At 57.9% G+C, this 22,865-nt stretch overlaps 1 protein-coding gene across 1 annotated transcript in view; it reads left to right on the top strand.

Moving 5' to 3' along the window:
• LOC140396627 (uncharacterized) overlaps positions 1-22,865 on the top strand; it is a 368,154-nt gene that overhangs the window by 56,862 nt on the left and 288,427 nt on the right. Inside the window, exons 4-8 of the mRNA XM_072485421.1 lie at positions 9,129-9,167; positions 9,653-9,715; positions 10,404-10,451; positions 13,328-13,360; positions 18,093-18,149. Coding sequence (XP_072341522.1) covers positions 9,129-9,167; positions 9,653-9,715; positions 10,404-10,451; positions 13,328-13,360; positions 18,093-18,149 — 240 coding nt within the window. The remainder of the gene's footprint in view (positions 1-9,128; positions 9,168-9,652; positions 9,716-10,403; positions 10,452-13,327; positions 13,361-18,092; positions 18,150-22,865) is intronic.

Below are 22,865 nucleotides of genomic sequence, written 5' to 3'. Positions count from 1 at the left end.
ATGGGGGGTAGAGTCAGTGATAGGGGAGAGTGTACATGGGGGTGTGGGAGGGGAGTGAATGGGGGGGGTAGAGTCAATGATAGGGGAGAGGGTACATGGGGAATGTGGGAGGGGAGTGAATGGGGGGTAGAGTCAGTGATAGGGGAGAGTGTACATGGGGGTGTGGGGGGGAGTGAATGGGGGGTAGAGTCAGTGATAGGGGAGAGTGTACATGGGGGTGTGGGAGGGGAGTGAATGGGGGGGGTAGAGTCAGTGATAGGGGAGAGTGTACATGGGGAGAGTGTACATGGGGGGTGGGGGAGTGAATGGGGGGGTAGAGTCAGTGATAGGGGAGAGTGTACATGGGGGTGTGGGAGGGGAGTGAATGGGGGGGGTAGAGTCAGTGATAGGGGAGAGTGTACATGGGTGTGTGGGGGGGGAGTGAATGGGGGGTAGAGTCAGTGATCGGGGGAGAGTGTACATGGCGGTGTGGGGGGGAGTGAATGGGGGGTAGAGTCAGTGATAGTGGAGAGTGCACATGGGGATGTGGAGGGGGAGTGAATGGGGGGTAGAGTCAGTGATAGGGGAGAGTGTACATGGGGGTGTGGGAGGGGAGTGAATGGGGGGTAGAGTCAGTGATGGGGGAGAGTGTACATGGCGGTGTGGGGGGGAGTGAATGGGGGGTAGAGTCAGTGATAGGGGAGAGTGTACATGGGGGTGTGGGAGGGGAGTGAGAATGGGGGGTAGAGTCAGTGATGGGGGAGAGTGTACATGGGGGTGTGGAGGGGGAGTGAATGGGAGGGTAGAGTCAGTGATAGGGGAGAGGGTACATGGGGGTGTGGGAGGGGAGTGAATGGGGGGGTAGAGTCAGTGATGGGGGAGAGTGTACATGGGGGTGTGGGGGGGGGAGTGAATGGGGGGGTAGAGTCAGTGATAGGGGAGAGTGTACATTGGGATGTGGGAGGCGAGTGAATGGGGGGTAGAGTCAGTGATAGGGGAGAGTGTACATGGGGGTGTGGGAGGGGAGTGAATGGGGGGGAGAGTCAGTGATGGGGGAGAGTGTACATGGGGGTGTGGAGGGGGAGTGAATGGGGGGTAGAGTCAGTGATAGGGGAGAGTGTACATGGGGGTGTGGGAGGGGAGTGAATGGGGGGTAGAGTCAGTGATAGGGGGAGAGTGAACATGGGGGTGCCGGAGGGGAGTGAATGGGGAGGTAGAGTCAGTGATAGGGGAGAGTGTACATGGGGGTGTGGGGGGGGGAGCGAATGGGGGGTAGAGTCAATGATAGGGGAGAGTGTACATGGGGGTGTGGGAGGGGAGTGAATGGGGGGGGTAGAGTCAGTGATAGGGGAGAGAGTACATGGGGGTGTGGGAGGGGAGTGAATGGGGGGTAGAGTCAGTGATAGGGGAGAGTGTACATGGGGGCGTGGGAGGGGAGTGAATGGGGGGTAGAGTCAGTGATAGGGGGAGAGTGTACATGGGGGGTGTGGGGGGGAGTGAATGGTGGGTAGAGTCAGTGATGGGGGAGAGTGTACATGGGGGTGTGAGGGGAGTGAATGGGGGGTAGAGTCAGTGATTGGGGAGAGTGTACATGGGGGTGTGGGAGGGGGAGTGAATGGGGGGTAGATTCAGTGACAGGGGAGAGGGTACATGGGGGTGTGGGAGGGGAGTGAATGGGGGGGGGCAGAGTCAGTGATAGGGGAGAGTGTACATGGGGGTGTGGGAGGGGAGTGAATGGGGGGGTAGAGTCAGTGATAGGGGAGAGTGTACATGGGGGTGTGGGAGGGGAGTGAATGGGGGGGTAGAGTCAGTGACAGGGGAGAGGGTACATGGGGGTGTGAGAGGGGAGTGAATGGGGGGTAGAGTCAGTGATAGGGGAGAGTGTACATGGGGGTGTGAGAGGGGAATGAATGGGGGTAGAGTCAGTGATGGGGGAGAGTGATGGGGGTGTGGGGGGGAGTGAATGGGCGGTAGAGTCAATGATAGGGGAGAGTGTACATGGGGGTGTGGGAGGGGATTAAATGGGGGGGTAGAGTCAGTGATGGGGGAGAGTGTACATGGGGGTGTGGAAGGGGAGTGAATGGGCGGTAGAGTCAATGATAGGGGAGAGTGTACATGGGGGTGTGGAAGGGGAGTGAATGGGCGGTAGAGTCAATGATAGGGGAGAGTGTACATGGGGGTGTGGGAGGGGAGTGAATGGGGGGTAGAGTCTAGAGTCAGTGATAGGGGAGAGTGTACATGGGGGTGTGGGAGGGGAGTGAATGGGGGGTAGAGTCAGTGATAGGGGAGAGTGTACATGGGGGTGTGGGAGGGGAGTGAATGGGGGGTAGAGTCAGTGATAGGGGAGAGTGTACAAGGGGAGAGTGCACATGGTGGTGCCGGAGGGCAGTAAATGGGGAGGTAGAGTCAGTGATAGGGGAGAGTGTACATGGGGGTGTGGGGGGGGGGGTGAATGGGGGGTAGAGTCAATGATAGGGGAGAGTGTACATGGGGGTGTGGGAGGGGAGTGAATGGGGGGGGTAGAGTCAGTGATAGGGGAGAGTGTACATGGGGTTGTGGGAGGGGAGTGAATGGGGGGTAGAGTCAGTGATAGGGGAGAGTGTACATGGGGGTGTGGGAGGGAGTGAATGGGGGGTAGAGTTAGTGACAGGGGAGAGTGTACATGGGGGTGTGAGGGGAGTGAATGGGGGGGTCGAGTCAGTGAGAGGGGAGAGTGTACATGGGGGTGTGGGAGGGGAGTGAATGGGGGGTAGATTCAGTGATGGGAGAGAGTGTACATGGGGGTGTGGGGGGGGAGTGAATGGGCGGTAGAGTCAATGATAGGGGAGAGTGTACATGGGGGTGTGGGAGGCGATTAAACGGGGGGGTAGAGTCAGTGATGGGGGGAGAGTGTACATGGGGGTGTGGGAGTGGACTGAATGGGGGGTAGAGTCTAGAGTCAGTGATAGGGGAAAGTGTACATGGGGGTGTGGGAGGTGAGTGAATGGGGGGTAGAGTCAGTGATAGGGGAGAGTGTACATGGGGGTGTGGGAGGGGAGTGAATGGGGGGTAGAGTCAGTGATAGGGGAGAGTGTACATGGGTGTGTGGGGGGAGTGAATGGGGGGGTAGAGTCAGTGATAGGGGAGAGTGTACAAGGGGAGTGTGCACATGGGGGTGCCGGAGGGGAGTGAATGGGGAGGTAGAGTCAGTGATAGGGGAGAGTGTACATGGGGGTGTGGGGGGGGGGAGTGAATGGGGGGTAGAGTCAATGATAGGGGAGAGTGTACATGGGGGTGTGGGAGGGGAGTGAATGGGGGGGGTAGAGTCAGTGATAGGGGAGAGTGTACATGGGGGTGTGGGAGGGGAGTGAATGGGGGGTAGAGTCAGTGATTGGGGAGAGTGTACATGGGGGTGTGGGAGGGGAGTGAATGGGGGGTAGAGTCAGTGATAGGGGAGAGTGTACATGGGGGTGTGGGGGGGGAGTGAATGGGCGATAGAGTCAATGATAGGGGAGAGGGTACATGGGGGTGTGGGTGCGGAGTGAATGGGGGGGTATAGTCACTGATAGGGGAGAGTGTACATGGGGGTGTGGGGGGGGAGTGAATGGGGGGGGTAGAGTCAGTGATAGGGGAGAGTGTACATGGGCGTGTGGGAGGGGAGTGAATGGGGGGTATAGTCAGTGATAGGGGAGAGTGTACATGGGGGTGTGGGGGGGGAGTGAATGGGGGGGGTAGAGTCAGTGATAGGGGAGAGTGTACATGGGGGTGTGGGAGGGGAGTGAATGGGGGGGGTAGAGTCAATGATAGGGGAGAGGGTACATGGGGAATGTGGGAGGGGAGTGAATGGGGGGTAGAGTCAATGATAGGGGAGAGTGTACATGGGGGTGTGGGAGGGGATTAAATGGGGGGGGTAGAGTCAGTGATGGGGGAGAGTGTACATGGGGGTGTGGGAGGGGACTGAATGGGGGGTAGAGTCAGTGATAGGCGAGAGTGTACATGGGGGTGTGGGGGGGAGTGAATGGGGGGGTAGAGTCAGTGACAGGGGAGAGTGTACATGGGGGTGTGGGGGGGGGGGGGAGCGAATGGGGGGTAGAGTCAATGATAGGGGAGAGTGTACCTGTGGGTGTCGGAGGGGAGTGAATGGGGTGGTTGGGGTGGTAGAGTCATTGATAGGGGAGAGTGTACATGGGGGTGTGGGAGGGGAGTGAATAGGGGGTAGAGTCAGTGATAGGGAGAGGTGTACATGGGGGTGTGGGAGGGGAGTGAATGGGGGGTAGAGTCAGTGATAGGGGGAGAGTGTACATGGGGGTGTGGGAGGGGAGTGAATGGGGTTAGAGTCAGTGATAGGGGAGAGTGTACATGGGGGTGTGGGGGGGGAGTGAATGGGGGGGGTAGAATCAATGATAGGGGAGAGTGTACATGGGCGTGTGGGAGGGGAGTGAATGGGGGGGTAGAGTCAATGATAGGGGAGAGTGTACATGGGGGTGTGGGAGGGGAGTGAATGGGGGTAGAGTCAGTGATAGGGGAGAGTGTACATGGGGGTGTGGGGGGGGAGTGAATGGGGGGGGGTAGAATCAGTGATAGGGGAGAGTGTACATGGGCGTGTGGGAGGGAGTGAATGGCGGGTAGAGTCAGTAATAGGGAGAGTGTACATGGGGGTGTGGGAGGGGATTGATGGGGGGGTAGAGTCAATGAATGGGGAGAGGGTACATGGGGAATGTGGGAGGGGAGTGAATGGGGGGTAGAGTCAATGATAGGGGAGAGTGTACATGGGGGTGTGGGGGGGAGTGAATGGGCGATAGAGTCAGTGATAGGGGAGAGTGTACATGGGGGTGTGGGAGGGGAGTGAATGGGGGTATAGTCAGTGATAGGGGAGAGTGTACATGGGGGTGTGGGAGGGGAGTGAATGGGGGGTAGAGTCAATGATAGGGGAGAGTGTACATGGGGGTGTGGGAGGGGATTAAATGGGGGGGTAGAGTCAGTGATGGGGGAGAGTGTACATGGGGGTGTGGGAGGGGACTGAATGGGGGGTAGAGTCTAGAGTCAGTGATAGGGGAGAGTGTACATGGGGGTGAGGGAGGGGAGTGAATGGGGGGTAGAGTCAGTGATAGGGGAGAGTGTACATGGGGGTGTGGGAGGGGAGTGAATGGGGGGTAGAGTCAGTGATAGGCGAGAGTGTACATGGGGGTGTGGGGGGGAGTGAATGGGGGGTAGAGTCAGTGACAGGGGAGAGTGTACAAGGGGAGAGTGTACATGGGGGTGCCGGAGGGGAGTGAATGGGGAGGTAGAGTCAGTGATAGGGGAGAGTGTACATGGGGGTGTGGGGGGGGGGGAGCGAAATGGGGGGTAGAGTCAATGATAGGGGAGAGTGTACCTGTGGGTGTCGGAGGGGGAGTGAATGGGGGGGTAGAGTCAGTGATAGGGGAGAGTGTACATGGGGGTGTGGGAGGGGAGTGAATAGGGGGTAGAGTCAGTGATAGGGGAGAGTGTACATGGGGGTGTGGGAGGGGAGTGAATGGGGGGTAGAGTCAGTGATAGGGGAGAGTGTACATGGGGGGTGTGGGAGGGGGAGTGAATGGGGGTAGAGTCAGTGATAGGGAGAGTGTACATGGGGTGTGGGGGGGAGTGAATGGGGGGGGGGTAGAATCAATGATAGGGGAGAGTGTACATGGGCGTGTGGGAGGGGAGTGAATGGGGGGGTAGAGTCAATGATAGGGGAGAGTGTACATGGGGTGTGGAGGGGAGTGAATGGGGGTAGAGTCAGTGATAGGGGAGAGTGTACATGGGGGTGTGGGGGGGGAGTGAATGGGGCGGGGGTAGAATCAGTGATAGGGGAGAGTGTACATGGGCGTGTGGGAGGGGAGTGAATGGGGGGGTAGAGTCAGTAATAGGGTGAGAGTGTACATGGGGGTGTGGGAGGGGATTGAATGGGGGGGGTAGAGTCAATGAATGGGGAGAGGGTACATGGGGAATGTGGGAGGGAAGTGAATGGGGGGTAGAGTCAATGATAGGGGAGAGTGTACATGGGGAATGTGGGAGGGGAGTGAATGGGTGGGTAGAGTCAGTGATAGGGGAGAGTGTACATGGGGAGAGTGTACATGGGGGGGGTGGGGGAGTGAATGGGGGGTAGAGTCAGTGATAGGGGAGAGTGTACATGGGGGTGTGGGAGGGGAGTGAATGGGGGGGTAGAGTCAGTGATAGGGGAGAGTGTACATGGGTGTGTGGGGGGGAGTGAATGGGGAGTATAGTCAGTGAAAGGGGAGAGTGTACATGGGGGTGTGGGAGGGGAGTGAATGCGGGGTAGAGTCAGTGATAGGGGAGAGTGTACATGGGGGTGTGGGGGGGAGTGAATGGGGGGTAGATTCAGTGATAGGGGAGAGTGTACATGGGGTGTGGAAGGGGAGTGAATGGGGGGTAGAGTCAGTGATGGGGGAGAGTGTACATGGGGGTGTGGAGGGGGAGTGAATGGGGGGGTAGAGTCAGTGATAGGGGAGAGGGTACATGGGGGTGTGGAAGCGGAAGTGAATGGGGGGGTAGAGTCAGTGATGGGGGAGAGTGTACATGGGGGTGTGGAGGGGGAGTAAATGGGGGGGTAGAGTCAGTGATAGGGGAGAGTGTACATTGGGATGTGGGAGGGGAGTGAATGGGGGGTAGAGTCAGTGATAGGGGGAGAGTGTACATGGGGGTGTGGGAGGGTAGTGAATGGGGTAGAGTCAGTGATGGGGGGAGAGTGTACATGGGGGTGTGGAGGGGAGTGAATGGGGGGTAGAGTCAGTGATAGGGGAGAGTGTACATGGGGGTGTGGGAGGGGAGTGAATGGGGGGTAGAGTCAGTGATAGGGGGAGAGTGAACATGGGGTGTTGGGGGGGTGAATGGGGGGTAGAGTCAGTGATAGGGGGGATGAATGGGGGGTAGAGTCAGTGATAGGGGAGAGTGTACATGGGGGTGTGGGGGGAGTGAATGGGGGGTAGAGTCAGTGATAGGGGAGAGTATACATGGGTGTGGGAGGGGAGTGAATGGGGGGTAGAGACAGTGATAGGGGAGAGTGTACATGGGGGGTGTGGGAGGGGAGTGAATGGGGGGTAGAGTCAGTGGTAGGGGAGAGTGTACATGGGGGTGTGGGAGGGGAGTGAATGGGGGGTAGAGTCAGTGATAGGGGAGAGTGTACATGGGGTTGTGGGAGGGGAGTGAATGGGGGGGTAGAGTCAGTGATAGGGGAGAGTGTACATGGGGGTGTGGAAGGGGAGTGAATGGGGGGGTAGAGTCAGTGATGGGGGAGAGTGTACATGGGGGTGTGGGGGGGAGTGAATGGAGGGTAGATTCAGTGATGGGGGCGAGTGAATGGGGGGTAGAGTCAGTGATAGGGGAGAGTGTACATGGGGGTGTGGGAGGGGAGTGAATGGGGGGTAGAGTCAGTGATGGGGGAGAGTGTACATGGGGGTGTGGAGGGGGAGTGAATGGGGGGTAGAGTCAGTGATAGGGGAGAGTGTACATGGGGGTGTGGGAGGGGAGTGAATGGGGGGTAGAGTCAGTGATAGGGGGAGAGTGAACATGGGGGTGTTGGGGGGGTGAATGGGGGGTAGAGTCAGTGATAGGGGGGATGAATGGTGGGTAGAGTCAGTGATAGGGGAGAGTGTACATGGGGTTGTGGGAGGGGAGTGAATGGGGGGTAGAGTCAGTGATAGGGGAGAGTGTACATGGGGGTGTGGAAGGGGAGTGAATGGGGGGGTAGAGTCAGTGATGGGGGAGAGTGTACATGGGGGTGTGGGGGGGGAGTGAATGGGGGGTAGATTCAGTGATGGGGGCGAGTGTACATGGGGGTGTGGGGGGGAGTGAATGGGGGGTAGAGTCAGTGATGGGGGAGAGTACATGGGGTGTGGGAGGGGAGTGAATGGGGGAGGGAGAGTCAGTGATAGGGGAGAGTGTACATGGGGGTGTGGGGGGGAGTGGAGGGGGGGTAGAGTCAGTGATAGGCGAGAGCGTACATGGGGGTGTGGGAGGGGAGTGAATGGGGGGGTAGAGTCAGTGAAAAGGGAGAGTGTACATGGTGTGTGTGGAGGGGAGTGAATGGGCGGTAGAGTCAGTGATAGGGGAGAGTGTACATGGGGGTGTGGGAGGGGAGTGGAGGGGGGGTGGAGTCAGTGATAGGGGAGAGTGTACATGGGGGTGTTGGAGGGGAGTGAATGGGGGGTAGAGTCAGTGATAGGGGAGAGTGTACATGGGGATGTGGGAGGGGAGTGAATGGGGGGTAGAGTCAGTGATAGGGGAGAGTGTACATGGGGTTGTGGGAGGGGAGTGAATGGGGGGTAGAGTCAGTGATGGGGGAGAGTGTACATGGGGATGTGGGAGGGGAGTGAATGGGGGGTAGAGTCAGTGATAGGGGAGAGTGTACATGGGGTTGTGGGAGGGGAGTGAATGGGGGGTAGAGTCAGTGATAGGGGAGAGTGTGCATGGGGGTGTGGGGGGGGAGTGAATAGGGGGTAGAGTCAGTGATAGGGGAGAGTGTACATGGGGGTGTGGGGGTGGGAGTGGAGGGGGGGGTAGAGTCAGTGATAGGGGAGAGTGTACATGGGGGTGTGGGGGGGGAATGAAGGGGGGGGTAGAGTCAGTGATAGGGGAGAGTGTACATGGGGGTGTGGGGGGGAGTGAATGGGGGTAGAGTCAGTGATAGGGGAGAGTGTACATGGGGGTGTGGGGGGGAGTGGAGGGGGTGGTAGAGTCAGTGATAGGGGAGAGTGTACATGGGGGTGTGGGGGTGGGGAATGAAGGGGGGGTAGAGTCAGTGATAGTGGAGAGTGTACATGGGGGTGTGGGGGGGAGTGGAGGGGGGGGTAGAGTCAGTGATAGGGGAGAGTGTATATGGGGTTCTGGGGGGGAGCGGAGGGGGGGCTAGATTCAGTGATTGGGGAGAGTGTACATGGGGGTCTGGGGGGGGGAGTGGAGGGGGGGGTAGATTCAGTGATAGGGGAGAGTGTACATGGGGGTGTGGTGGGGAGTGGAGGGGGGCGGTAGAGTCCGTGATAGGGGAGAGTGTACATGAGGGTGTGGGAGGGGTAGTGGACGGGGTGGGCGGGGGTAGAGCCCGTGATAGGGGTGAGTGAGCAAAATCAAAGAGTTTGCAATGTCCCCAATGGACTGACTGAATTTTTTTTCCTCCCCCCCCCAAACAGGGATCGGACCCCGGATGATGCTCAACGGGTATGGAATGGGTAAGAATTTATTACACACTGCACACCCCGTCCACATAGAGGTGAGCGAGGTGGGTTAGAGAGAACTCCCCAGGTACAGGAGTGTGTGTGAGAGAGAGAGAGAGAGAGAGGGTTTGAGAGACCTCCCCAGATACAGGAGTGTGTGTGTGAGAGAGAGAGAGAGAGAGGGTTAGAGAGACCTCCCCAGATACAGGAGTGTGTGTGTGAGAGAGAGAGAGAGAGAGGGTTAGAGAGACCTCCCCAGATTCAGGAGTGTGTGTGTGAGAGAGAGAGAGAGAGAGGGTTAGAGAGACCTCCCCTGATACAGGAGTGTGTGTGAGAGAGAGAGAGGGTTAGAGAGACCTCCCCAGATACAGGAGTGTGTGTGAGAGAGAGAGAGAGAGAGAGGGTTAGAGAGACCACCCCAGGTACAGGAGGATGTGAGAGTTCATGATTTGCGAAGACAACATTTGAATTATCCTTTTGTATGTCTCTCTCTACCTCAGCAAGGGGCCAACAATTAGCAGCAGGAGCCATGGGAAATGGAGGAAAGGGACCAAAACCCCAAGGTAATTTCCCAAACTTTACTCTTCCCCCCCATCACTGACGCTACCCCCCACCCCCCATTCACTCCCCTCCCACACCCCCATGTACACTCTCCCCTATCACTGACTCTACCCCCTATTCACTCCCCCCCCACACCCCCATGTACACTCTCCCCTATCACTGACTCTACCCCCCCCATTCACTCCCCCCCCACACCCCCATGTACACTCTCCCCTATCACTGACTATACCCCCCCATTCACTCCCCCCCCACACCCCCATGTACACTCTCCCCTATCACTGACTCTACCCCCCCCATTCACTCCCCCCCCACATCCCCATGTACACTCTCCCCTATCACTGACTCTACCCCCCCATTCACTCCCCCCCCACACCCCCATGTACACTCTCCCCTATCACTGACTCTACCCCCCCCATTCACTCCCCCCCCACACCCCCATGTACACTCTCCCCTATCACTGACTCTACCCCCTATTCACTCCCCCCCCACACCCCCATGTACACTCTCCCCAATCACTGACTCTACCCCCCCCATTCACTCCCCCCCCACACCCCCATGTACACTCTCCCCTATCACTGACTCTACCCCCCATTCACTCCGCTCCCACATCCCCATGTACACTCTCTGAAAAAAATAATTTTTTATTTGTTCCCCGATATTAGTAACAATCAAACTCTTATCATTTTTCAGGTTACCTTTCATCAGATGGTTTCCCCCGAGGCCCTCTTTCAATGGGAGGTAGGTTTGAGAAGGAACCGTACATTCAAGATTCACATCATATATTCCCTTGCCTCATTCTCAATTTACCCAAACTGACCCTCTGACAGTGCGGCACTCCCTCAGCACTGACCCTCTGACAGTGCGGCGCTCCCTCAGTACTGACCCTCTGACAGTGCGGCGCTCCCTCAGTACTGACCCTCTGACAGTGCAGCACTCCCTCAGCACTGACCCTCTGACAGTGCGGCGCTCCCTCAGTACTGACCCTCTGACAGTGCAGCGCTCCCTCAGTACTGACCCTCTGACAGTGCGGCACTCCCTCAGTGCTGACCCCCTGACAGTGCGGCACTCCCTCAGTACTGACCCTCTGACAGTGCGGCACTCCCTCAGTACTGACCCTCTGACAGTGCGGCACTCCCTCAGTACTGACCCTCTGACAGTGCGGCGCTCCTTCAGTACTGACCCTCTGACAGTGCGGTGCTCCCTCAGTTCTGACCCTCTGACAGTGCGGCGCTCCCTCAGTACTGACCCTCTGACAATGCAGCACTCCCTCAGTACTGACCCTCTGACAGTGCGGCACTCCCTCAGTAGTGACCCTCTGACAGTGCGGCACTCCCTCAGTACTGACCCTCTGACAGTGCGGCACTCCCTCAGTACTGACCCTCTGACAATGCAGCACTCCCTCAGTACTGACCCTTTGACAGTGCAGCACTCCCTCAGTACTGACCCTCTGACAGTGCGGCACTCCCTCAGTACTGACCCTCTGACAGTGCAGCGCTCCCTCAGTACTGACCCTCTGACAGTGCGGCACTCCCTCAGTACTGACCCTCTGACAGTGCAGCACTCCCTCAGTACTGACCCTGACAGTGTGGCACTCCCTCAGTACTGACCATCTGACAGTGCGGCACTCCCTCAGTCCTGACCCTCTGACAGTGCGGCACTCCCTCAGCACTGACCCTCCGACAGTGCGGCGCTCCCTCAGAACTGACCCTCTGACAGTGCGGCACTCCCTCAGTACTGACCCTATGACAGTGCGGCACTCCCTCAGTACTGACCATCTGACAGTGCGGCCCTCGCTCAGTACTGACCCTCTGACAGTGCGGCACTCCCTCAGTACTGACCCTCTGACAGTGCAGCGCTCCCTCAGTACTGACCCTCTGACAGTGTGACCCTCCCTCAGTCCTGACCCTCTGACAGTGCGGCGCTCCCTCAGTGCTGACCCTCTGACAGTGCGGCGCTCCCTCAGTCCTGACCCTCTGACAGTGCGGCGCTACCTCAGTACTGACCCTCTGACAGTGCAGCACTCCCTCAGTACTGACCCTCTGACAGTGCGGCACTCCCTCAGTACTGACCCTCTGACAGGGCGGCACTCCCTCAGTCCTGACCCTCTGACAATGCAGCACTCCCTCAGTACTGACTCTCTGACAGTGCGGCACTCCCTCAGTACTGACCCTCTGACAGTGCGGCACTCCCACAGTACTGACCCTCTGACAGTGCGGCGCTACCTCAGTACTGACCCTCTGACAGTGCGGCACTCCCTCAGTACTGACCCTCTGACAGTGCGGCCCTCCCTCAGTACTGACCCTCCGACAGTGCGGCACTCCCTCAGTCCTGACCCTCTGACAATGCAGCACTCCCTCAGTACTGACTCTCTGACAGTGCCGCTCTCCCTCAGCACTGACCCTCCGACAGTGCGGCACTCCCTCAGTACTGACCCTCTGACAGTGCAGCACTCCCTCAGTACTGACTCTCTGACAGTGCGGCTCTCCCTCAGCACTGACCCTCCGACAGTGCGGCACTCCCTCAGTACTGAACCTCTGACAGAGCGGCACTCCCTCAGTACTGACTCTCTGACAGTGCGGCACTCCCTCAGTACTGAACCTCTGACAGAGCGGCACTCCCTCAGTACTGACGCTCTGACAGTGCGGCACTCCCTCAGTACTGAACCTCTGACAGTGCGGCACTCCCTCAGCACTGACCCTCTGACAGTGCGGCCCTCCCTCAGCACTGACCCACTGACAGTGCGGCACTCCCTCAGTACTGACCGTCTGACAGTGCAGCACTCCCTCAGTACTGACCCTCTGAGAGTGCAGCACTCCCTCAGTACTGACCCTCTGACAGTGCAGCGCTTCCTCAGTACTGACCCTCTGACAGTGCGGCACTCCCTCAGTACTGCCCCTCTGACAGTGCGGCGCTCCCTCAGTACTGACCCTCTGACAGTGCAGCACTCCCTCAGTACTGACCCTCTGACAGTGCGGCGCTCCCTCAGTACTGACCCTCTGAGAGTGCAGCACTCCCTCAGTACTGACCCTCTGACAGTGCAGCGCTTCCTCAGTACTGACCCTCTGACAGTGCGGCCCTCCCTCAGCACTGACCCTCTGACAGTGCAGCACTCCCTCAGTACTGACCCTCTGACAGTGCAGCGCTTCCTCAGTACTGACCCTCTGAAAGTGCGGCACTCCCTCAGTACTGACCCTCTGACAGTGCGGCCCTCCCTCAGCACTGACCCACTGACAGTGCGGCACTCCCTCAGTACTGACCCTCTGACAGTGCAGCACTCCCTCAGTACTGACCCTCTGACAGGGCAGCGCTCAGTCAGTACTGACCCTCTGACAGTGCGGCACTCCCTCAGTACTGACCCTCTGACAGTGCGGCACTCCCTCAATACTGACCTTCTGACAGTGCGGCACTCCCTCAATACTGACCTTCTGACAGTGCGGCACTCCCTCAGTACTGACCCTCTGACAGTGCGGCACTCCCTCAGTACTGACCCTCTGACAGTGCGGCGCTCCCTCGACTCTGACCCTGAGCTTTGTGGATTCTTAATGGAGGCCGAGTTCACATCCACCTCTTCACAATCCGATTCGCTGACCGCAATCCCAAATTTTGTTTTCCAGTGCCAGCCGGCCTCGGTATGAAGAGGAAGCCAGGTAACCCCACCATCCTGCGGTAACCGTGACGACAGGCGACCTCCACAGAGGTCAACTGGTTGCTTTGGGGAGGACTGGGTGGGCGCGCTCTCTCTCTCTCTCCCTCTCCAGGAGGGTGATTGGGATTGATGCGACGGGGAAGAGGGAAACGGGATTGATGTCTCCCAAGGCCCAGACAGTGCAGCCCGGCTTGTTCCTGGCCTGAGAGACCCCATGCCAGACCCTGGCTGGATAAGGTCATCATCAGGGAGTGGAGAGGGATGGAGTTGACTTGTGTGAGGGCGTTTCACCCTGAGAAGGGGGATTCTGAATGGGGAAATGAAGTGGATTGCAAGATAGGGGGGGGAATGTGGAGGATTGAGTGATACGGGGAGGAGGTGAGTAGCTGGGGGATTGAGGGATACGGGGAGAAGGTGGGTAGGTGGGGATTGAGGGATACGGGGAGAAGGTAGGTAGGTGGGGGATTGAGGGATACGGGGAGAAGGTGGGTAGGTGGGGGATTGAGGGATACAGGGAGAAGTTGGCTGGGTGGGGGATTGAGGGATACGGGGAGAAGGTGGATAGGTGGTGGATTGAGGGATACGGGGAGAAGGTAGGTAGGTGGGGGATTGAGGGATACGGGGAGAAGGTGGGTAGGTGGGGGATTGAGGGATATGGGGAGAAGGTGGGTAGGTGGGGGATTGAGGGATACAGGGAGAAGGTGGATAGGTGGGTGATTGAGGGAGACTGTGAGAAGGAGGGTAGGTGGGGGATTGAGGGATACGAGGAGAAGGTGGGTAGGTGGGGGATTGAGGGATACGGGGAGAAGGTGGGTAGGTGGGGGATTGAGGGATACAGGGAGAAGGTGGGTAGGTGGCGATTAAGGGATACGGGGAGAAGGTGGGTAGATGGGGGATTGTGGGATACGGGGAGAAGGTGGGGATTGAGGGATACGGGGAGAAGGTGGGTAGGTGGGGGATTGAGGGATACGGGGAGAAGGTGGGTAGGTGGGGATTGAGGGAGACGGGGAGAAGGTGGGTAGGTGGGGGATTGAGGGATACGGGGAGAAGGTAGGTAGGTGGGGGATTGAGGGATACGGGGAGAAGGTGGGTAGGTGGGGGATTGAGGGATACGGGGAGAAGGTGGGTAGGTGGGGGATTGAGGGATACGGGGAGAAGGTGGGTAGGTGGGGGATTGAGGGATATGGGGAGAAGGTGGGTAGGTGGGGATTGAGGGATACGGGGAGAAGGTGGGTAGGTGGGGGATTGAGGGATACGGGGAGAAGGTGGGTAGGTGGGGGATTGAGGGATATGGGGAGAAGGTTGGTAGGTGGGGGATTGAGGGATACAGGGAGAAGGTGGGTAGGTGGAGGATTGAGGGATACGGGGAGAAGGTTGGTAGGTGGGGGATTGAGGGATACGGGGTGAAGGTGGGTAGGTGGGGGATTGAGGGATACAGGGAGAAGGTGGGTAGGTGGGGGATTGAGGGATACAGGGAGAAGGTGGGTAGGTGGGGGATTGAGGGATACAGGGAGAAGGTGGGTACGTGGGGGATTGAGGGAGATGGGGAGTAGACGGGTAGGTGGGGGATTGAGGGATATGGGGAGAAGGTTGGTAGGTGGGGGATTGAGGGATACAGGGAGAAGGTGGGTAGGTGGGGGATTGAGGGATACGAGGAGAAGGTGGGTAGGTGGGGGATTGAGGGATACGGGGAGAAGTTGGGTAGGTGAGGGATACGGGGAGAAGGTGGGTAGGTGGGGGATTGAGGGAGACTGTGAGAAGGTGGGTAGGTGGGGATTGAGTGATACGGGGAGAAGGTGAGTAGGTGGGAGATTGAGGGATACGGGGAGAAGGTGAGTAGGTGGGGGTTGAGGGATACGGAGAAATGGTGGGTAGGTGGGGGATTGAGGGAGACGGGGAGAAGGTGTGTAGGTGGGGGATTGAGGGATACGGGGAGAAGGCGGGTAGGTGGGGGATTGAGGGATACGGGGAGAAGGTGGGTAGGTGGGGGATTGAGAGATGGGGAATGAGTGGGTAGATAATAATTGAGGGTTGTGGGGAGAACGTAGGAATTGAGGGTGATGGGGAGAAGGTGGGAGAGAGGGATAGGGGTGAAGATGGGGATTGAGGGAGGCGGGGAGAAGTGGGGATAGAGGGAGACGGGGAGAAGGTGGGATTGAGGGAGACGGGGAGATTGAGGGAGGTGGGAAGAAGGGGGGATTGAGGGAGGCGGGGAGAAGGAGGGATTGAGGGACGCGCGGAGAAGGGGAGATTGAGGGAGGTGGGGAGAAGGGGGGATTGAGGGAGGCGGGGAGAAGGGGGATTGAGGGAGGCGGGGAGAAGGGGGATTGAGGGAGGCGGGGAGGAAGGGGGATTGAGGGAGGCGGGGAGAAAGGGGGATTGAGGGAGGCGGGGAGAAGGGGGGATTGAGGGAGGCGGGGAGAAGGGGGGATTGAGGGAGGCGGGGAGATGGGGGGATTGAGGGAGGCGAGGAGATGGGGGGATTGAGGGAGGCGGGGAGATGGGGGGATTGAGGGAGGCGGGGAGATGGCAGGATTGAGGGAGGCGGGGAGAAGGTGGGATTGAGGGAGACGGGGAGATTGAGGGAGGTGGGGAGAAGGGGGGATTGAGGGAGGCGGGGAGAAGGAGGGATTGAGGAACGCGCGGAGAGGGGGAGATTGAGGGAGGTGGGGAGAAGGGGGGATTGAGGGAGGCGGGGAGAAGGGGGATTGAGGGAGGCAGGGAGAAGGGGGACTGAGGGAGGCGGGGAGAAGGGGGGATTGAGGGAGGCGGGGAGAAGGGGGATTGAGGGAGGCAGGGAGAAGGGGGACTGAGGGAGGCGGGGAGAAGGGAGGATTGAGGGAGGCGGGGAGAAGGGGGGATTGAGGGAGGCGGGGAGAAGGGGGGATTGAGGGAGGCGGGGAGATGGGGGGATTGAGGGAGGCGAGGAGATGGGGGGATTGAGGGAGGCGGGGAGATGGCAGGATTGAGGGAGGCGGGGAGAAGGTGGGATTGAGGGAGACGGGGAGATTGAGGGAGGTGGGGAGAAGGGGGGATTGAGGGAGGCGGGGAGAAGGAGGGATTGAGGAACGCGCGGAGAGGGGGAGATTGAGGGAGGTGGGGAGAAGGGGGGATTGAGGGAGGCGGGGAGAAGGGGGATTGAGGGAGGCAGGGAGAAGGGGGACTGAGGGAGGCGGGGAGAAGGGGGGATTGAGGGAGGCGGGGAGAAGGGGGATTGAGGGAGGCAGGGAGAAGGGGGACTGAGGGAGGCGGGGAGAAGGGAGGATTGAGGGAGGCGGGGAGAAGGGGGGATTGAGGGAGGCGGGGAGAAGGGGGGATTGAGGGAGGCGGGGAGATGGGGGGATTGAGGGAGGCGAGGAGATGGGGGGATTGAGGGAGGCGGGGAGATGGCAGGATTGAGGGAGGCGGGGAGAAGGGGGGATTGAGGCAGGTGGGGAGAAGGGGGGACTGAGGGAGGCGGGGAGAAGGGGGGATTGAGGGAGATGGGGAGAAGGGGGGATTGAGGGAGGCGGGGAGAAGGGGGGATTGAGGCAGGCGGGGAGATGGGGGGATTGAGGGAGGCGGGGAGGCGGGGAGAAGGGGGGATTGAGGGAGGCGGGGAGAAGGGGGATTGAGGGAGATGGGGAGAAGGGGGGATTGAGGGAGATGGGGAGAAGGTGGGATTGAGGGAGGCGGGGAGAAGGGGGGATTGAGGGAGATGGGGAGAAGGGGCGTTTGAGGGAGATGGGGCGAAGGGGGGATTGAGGGAGGCGGGGAGAAGGGGATTGAGGGAGGTGGGGAGAAGGGGGGATTGAGGGAGGCGGGGAGAAGGGGGGATTGAGGGAGGTGGGGAGAAGGGGGGACTGAGGAGGCGGGGAGAAGGGGGGATTGAGGGTGATGGGGACAAGGGGGGATTGAGGGAGGCGGGGAGAAGGGGGGATTGAGGGAGGCGGAGAGAAGGGGGGATTGAGGGAGATGGGGAGAAGGGGGGATTGAGGGAGGCGGGGAGAAGGGGGGATTGAGGGAGATGGGGAGGCGGGGGGATTGAGGGAGGCGGGGAGAAGGGGGATTGAGGGAGGCGGGGAGAAGGGGGGATTGAGGGAGGCGGGGAGAAGGGGGGATTGAGGGAGGCGGGGAGAAGGGGGATTGAGGGAGGCGGGGAGAAGGGGGGATTGAGGGAGGCGGGGAGAAGGGGGGATTGAGGGAGGCGGAGAGAAGGGGGGATTGAGGGAGATGGGGAGAAGGGGGGATTGAGGGAGGCGGGGAGAAGGGGGGATTGAGGGAGGCGGAGAGAAGGGGGGATTGAGGGAGGCGGGGAGAAGGGGGGATTGAGGGAGGCGGAGAGAAGGGGGGATTGAGGGAGATGGGGAGAAGGGGGGATTGAGGGAGGCGGGGAGAAGGGGGGATTGAGGGAGGCGGGGAGAAGGGGGGATTGAGGGAGGCGGGGAGAAGGGGGGATTGAGGGAGGCGGGGAGAAGGGGGGATTGAGGAAGGCGGGGAGAAGGGGGGATTGAGGGAGGCGGGGAGGCGGGGGGATTGAGGGAGGCGGGGAGAAGGGGGATTGAGGGAGGCGGGGAGAAGGGGGGATTGAGGGAGGCGGGGAGAAGGGGGGATTGAGGGAGGCGGGGAGGCGGGGGGATTGAGGGAGGCGGGGAGAAGGGGGGATTGAGGGAGGCGGGGAGAGGCAAAGACGGTTTGGGGATATGATAACCACCTGTGATGACTCACTGATTGTCACTTTGTCACCTGGACAGGTTATGGCCTCCTCAGGAGTGGCTACTCTCCCCGTTACCAGAATGGATATCGCAACGGTAAGCAATGAGGGGAATTCGGAATGAATGAGGGCATTGGGATTGAGGGACACGGGGAGAGGGGGGATTGAGGGACACGGGGAGAGGGTGTTGAGGGACATGGGGAGAGGGGGGATTGAGGGACATGGGGAGAGGGGGGATTGAGGGACACGGGGAGAGGGGCGGATTGAGTTACATGGGGAGAGGGGGGGATTGAGGGACATGGGGAGAGGGGGGGATTGAGTTACATGGGGAGAGGGGGGGATTGAGGGACATGGGGAGAGGGGGAGATTGAGGGACATGGGGAGAGGGGGGGATTGAGGAACACGGGGAGAGGGGGGGATTGAGGGACATGGGGAGAGGGGCGATTGAGGGACATGGGGAGAGGGGGGATTGAGGGACATGGGGAGAGGGGGGATTGAGTTACATGGGGAGAGGGGGGGGTTGAGGGACACGGGGAGAGGGGGGTTGAGGGACACGGGGAGAGGGGGGATTGAGGGACACGGGGAGAGGGGGGATTGAATTACATAGGGAGAGGGGAGGTTGAGGGACACAGGAAGAGGGGGGGTTGAGGGACACGGAGAGAGGGTGGGATTGAGGGACACGAGGAGAGGAGGGGTTGAGGGACACGGGGGGTGAGGGGTTGAGGGACACGGGGGGTGGGGGGTTCAGGGACACGGGGAGAGGGGATTGAGGGACACGGGGAGAGGGGGGTTGAGGGACATGGGGAGAGGGGGGGTTGAGGGACTCGGCGAGAGGGGGGGTTGAGGGACTCGGCGAGAGGGGGGGTTGAGGGACATGGGGAGAGGGGGTATTGTGGGGCACGGGGAGAGGGGGGATTGTGGGGAATGGGGAGAGGGGGCTTGAGGGACACAGGGAGATGGGGGATTGAGGGACACGGGGTGAGGGGGTTGAGGGACACAGGGAGAGGGGGGATTGAGGGACACGGGGAGAGGGGGATTGAGGGACACGGGAAGATGGGGGGATTGAGGGACACGGGGAGAGGGGGGATTGAGGACACAGGAAGGGGGGGGATTGAGGGACACGGGGAGTGTGTGGACAGAGGGACACAGGGACAGGGGGGACTGAGGGACACGGGGAGAGCGGGGATAGAGGGACACTGGGAGTGGGGGATTCAGGGACACGGGGAGGGGGGGTTGAGGGACACGGGGAGTGGGGGGGTTGAGGGACATGGCGAGAGGGGGTAATTGAGGGACATGGGGAGAGGGGGTTGAGGGACACAGGGAGAGGGGATTGAGGGACACGGTGAGAGGGGGGATTGAGGGACACGGGGAGAGGGGGGATTGAGGGACATGGGGAGAGGGCGTTGAGGGACACGGGGATAGGGGGGATTGAGGGACACAGGGAGAGGGGGTTGGGAGACATGGGGAGAGGGGGGTTGAGGGACAGGGGAAGAGGGGGGGTTGAGGGACACGGAGAGAGGGTGGGATTGAGGGACACGGGGAGAGGGGATTGAGGGACATGGGGAGAGGGGGGGGTTGAGGGACACGGGGAGAGGGGGGATTGTGGGACGTGGGGAGAGGGTGTTGAGGGACACGGGGAGAGGGGGGATTGAGGGACACGGGGAGAGAGGGGGTAATTGAGGGACATGGGGAGAGGGGGTTGAGGGACACGGGGAGAGGGGGGATTGAGGGACACGGTGAGAGGGGGGATTGAGGGACACGGGGAGAGGGGGTTTAGGGAGACGGGGAGAGGGGGGATTGAGGGACACGGGGAGAGGAGGGATTGAGGGACATGGGGAGAGGGCGTTGAGGGACACGGGGATAGGGCGGATTGAGGGACACAGGGAGAGGGGGTTGAGGGACATGGGGAGAGGGGGGTTGAGGGACATGTGGAGAGGGGGGGTTGAGGGACACGGAGAGAGGGTGGGATTGAGGGACACGGGGAGAGGGGGATTGAGGGACACGGGGAGAGGGGGGATTGAGGGACATGGGGAGAGGGGGGACTGAGGGACAAGGGGAGAGGGGGTACTGAGGGACACTGGGAAACGGGAGGTTGAGGGACATGGGGAGATGGGGGGTTGAGGGACACAGGGGGAGGGTTAGGGGACACGGGGAGAGGGGGACTGAGGGACATGGTGAGAGGGGGAAGAGGGATACAGGGAGAGAGGGATTGAGGAGTACGGTTGCGGAACACAGATCAATCAGTATCGGGGTTTATATCTCAGATCAATCAGTATCGGGGTTTATATCTCAGATCAATCAGTGTCGGGGTTTATATCTCAGATCAATCAGTTTCGGGGTTTATATCACAGATCAATCAGTGTCGGGGTTTATATCACAGATCAATCAGTGTCGGGGTTTATATCACAGATCAATCAGTGTCGGGGTTTATATCTCAGATCAATCAGTATCGGGGTTTATATCTCAGATCAATCAGTATCGGGGTTTATATCTCAGATCAATCAGTATCGGGGTTTATATCTCAGATCAATCAGTGTCGGGGTTTATATCACAGATCAATCAGTGTCGGGGTTTATATCGCAGATCAATCAGTATCGGGGTTTATATCACAGATCAATCAGTGTCGGGGTTTATATCTCAGATCAATCAGTATCGGGGTTTATATCACAGATCAATCAGTATCGGGGTTTATATCTCAGATCAATCAGTATCGGGGTTTATATCTCAGATCAATCAGTGTCGGGGTTTATATCACAGATCAATCAGTGTCGGGGATTATATCACAGATCAATCAGTGTCGGGGTTTATATCACAGATCAATCAGTGTCGGGGTTTATATCACAGATCAATCAGTATCGGGGTTTATATCTCAGATCAATCAGTATCGGGGTTTATATCTCAGATCAATCAGTATCGGGGTTTATATCTCAGATCAATCAGTGTCGGGGTTTATATCTCAGATCAATCAGTGTCGGGGTTTATATCTCAGATCAATCAGTATCGGGGTTTATATCACAGATCAATCAGTGTCGGGGTTTATATCTCAGATCAATCAGTACGGGGTTTATATCACAGATCAATCAGTATCGGGGTTTATATCTCAGATCAATCAGTATCGGGGTTTATATCACAGATCAATCAGTGTCGGGGTTTATATCTCAGATCAATCAGTATCGGGGTTTATATCACAGATCAATCAGTGTCGGGGTTTATATCACAGATCAATCAGTATCGGGGTTTATATCTCAGATCAGTCAGTGTCGGGGTTTATATCTCAGATCAATCAGTGTCGGGGTTTATATCTCAGATCAATCAGTATCGGGGTTTATATCACAGATCAATCAGTATCGGGGTTTATATCACAGATCAATCAGTGTCGGGGTTTATATCGCAGATCAATCAGTATCGGGGTTTATATCGCAGATCAATCAGTGTCGGGGTTTATATCGCAGATCAATCAGTATCGGGGTTTATATCACAGATCAATCAGTGTCGGGGTTTTTATCACAGATCAATCAGTGTCGGGGTTTATATCTCAGATCAATCAGTATCGGGGTTTATATCACGGATCAATCAGTGTCGGGGTTTATATCACAGATCAATCAGTGTCGGGGTTTATATCACAGATCAATCAGTGTCGGGGTTTATATCTCAGATCAATCAGTATCGGGGTTTATATCACAGATCAATCAGTATCGGGGTTTATATCACAGATCAATCAGTGTCGGGGTTTATATCACAGATCAATCAGTTTCGGGGTTTATATCACAGATCAATCAGTGTCGGGGTTTATATCACAGATCAATCAGTGTCGGGGTTTATATCACAGATCAATCAGTGTCGGGGTTTATATCTCAGATCAATCAGTATCGGGGTTTATATCTCAGATCAATCAGTATCGGGGTTTATATCTCAGATCAATCAGTATCGGGGTTTATATCGCAGATCAATCAGTATCGGGGTTTATATCGCAGATCAATCAGTGTCGGGGTTTATATCGCAGATCAATCAGTATCGGGGTTTATATCACAGATCAATCAGTGTCGGGGTTTATATCACAGATCAATCAGTGTCGGGGTTTATATCACAGATCAATCAGTGTCGGGGTTTATATCACAGATCAATCAGTGTCGGGGTTTATATCACAGATCAATCAGTGTCGGGGTTTATATCACAGATCAATCAGTGTCGGGGTTTATATCTCAGATCAATCAGTATCGGGGTTTATATCTCAGATCAATCAGTGTTGGGGTTTATATCACAGATCAATCAGTATCGGGGTTTATATCTCAGATCAATCAGTGTTGGGGTTTATATCACAGATCAATCAGTGTCGGGGTTTATATCTCAGATCAATCAGTGTTGGGGTTTATATCACAGATCAATCAGTGTCGGGGTTTATATCTCAGATCAATCAGTGTCGGGGTTTATATCACAGATCAATCAGTGTCGGGGTTTATATCTCAGATCAATCAGTGTTGGGGTTTATATCACAGATCAATAAGTGTCGGGGTTTATATCTCAGATCAATCAGTGTTGGGGTTTATATCACAGATCAATCAGTGTCGGGGTTTATATCTCAGATCAATCAGTGTCGGGGTTTATATCACAGATCAATCAGTGTCGGGGTTTATATCACAGATCAATCAGTGTCGGGGTTTATATCACAGATCAATCAGTGTCGGGGTTTATATCTCAGATCAATCAGTATCGGGGTTTATATCTCAGATCAATCAGTGTTGGGGTTTATATCACAGATCAATCAGTATCGGGGTTTATATCTCAGATCAATCAGTGTTGGGGTTTATATCAC

Source organism: Scyliorhinus torazame, chromosome 19, assembly GCF_047496885.1.
Source record: "Scyliorhinus torazame isolate Kashiwa2021f chromosome 19, sScyTor2.1, whole genome shotgun sequence".
Classification (NCBI taxonomy): Eukaryota; Metazoa; Chordata; class Chondrichthyes; order Carcharhiniformes; family Scyliorhinidae; genus Scyliorhinus; species Scyliorhinus torazame.
This window is presented reverse-complemented; position numbering and strand designations above follow the sequence as displayed.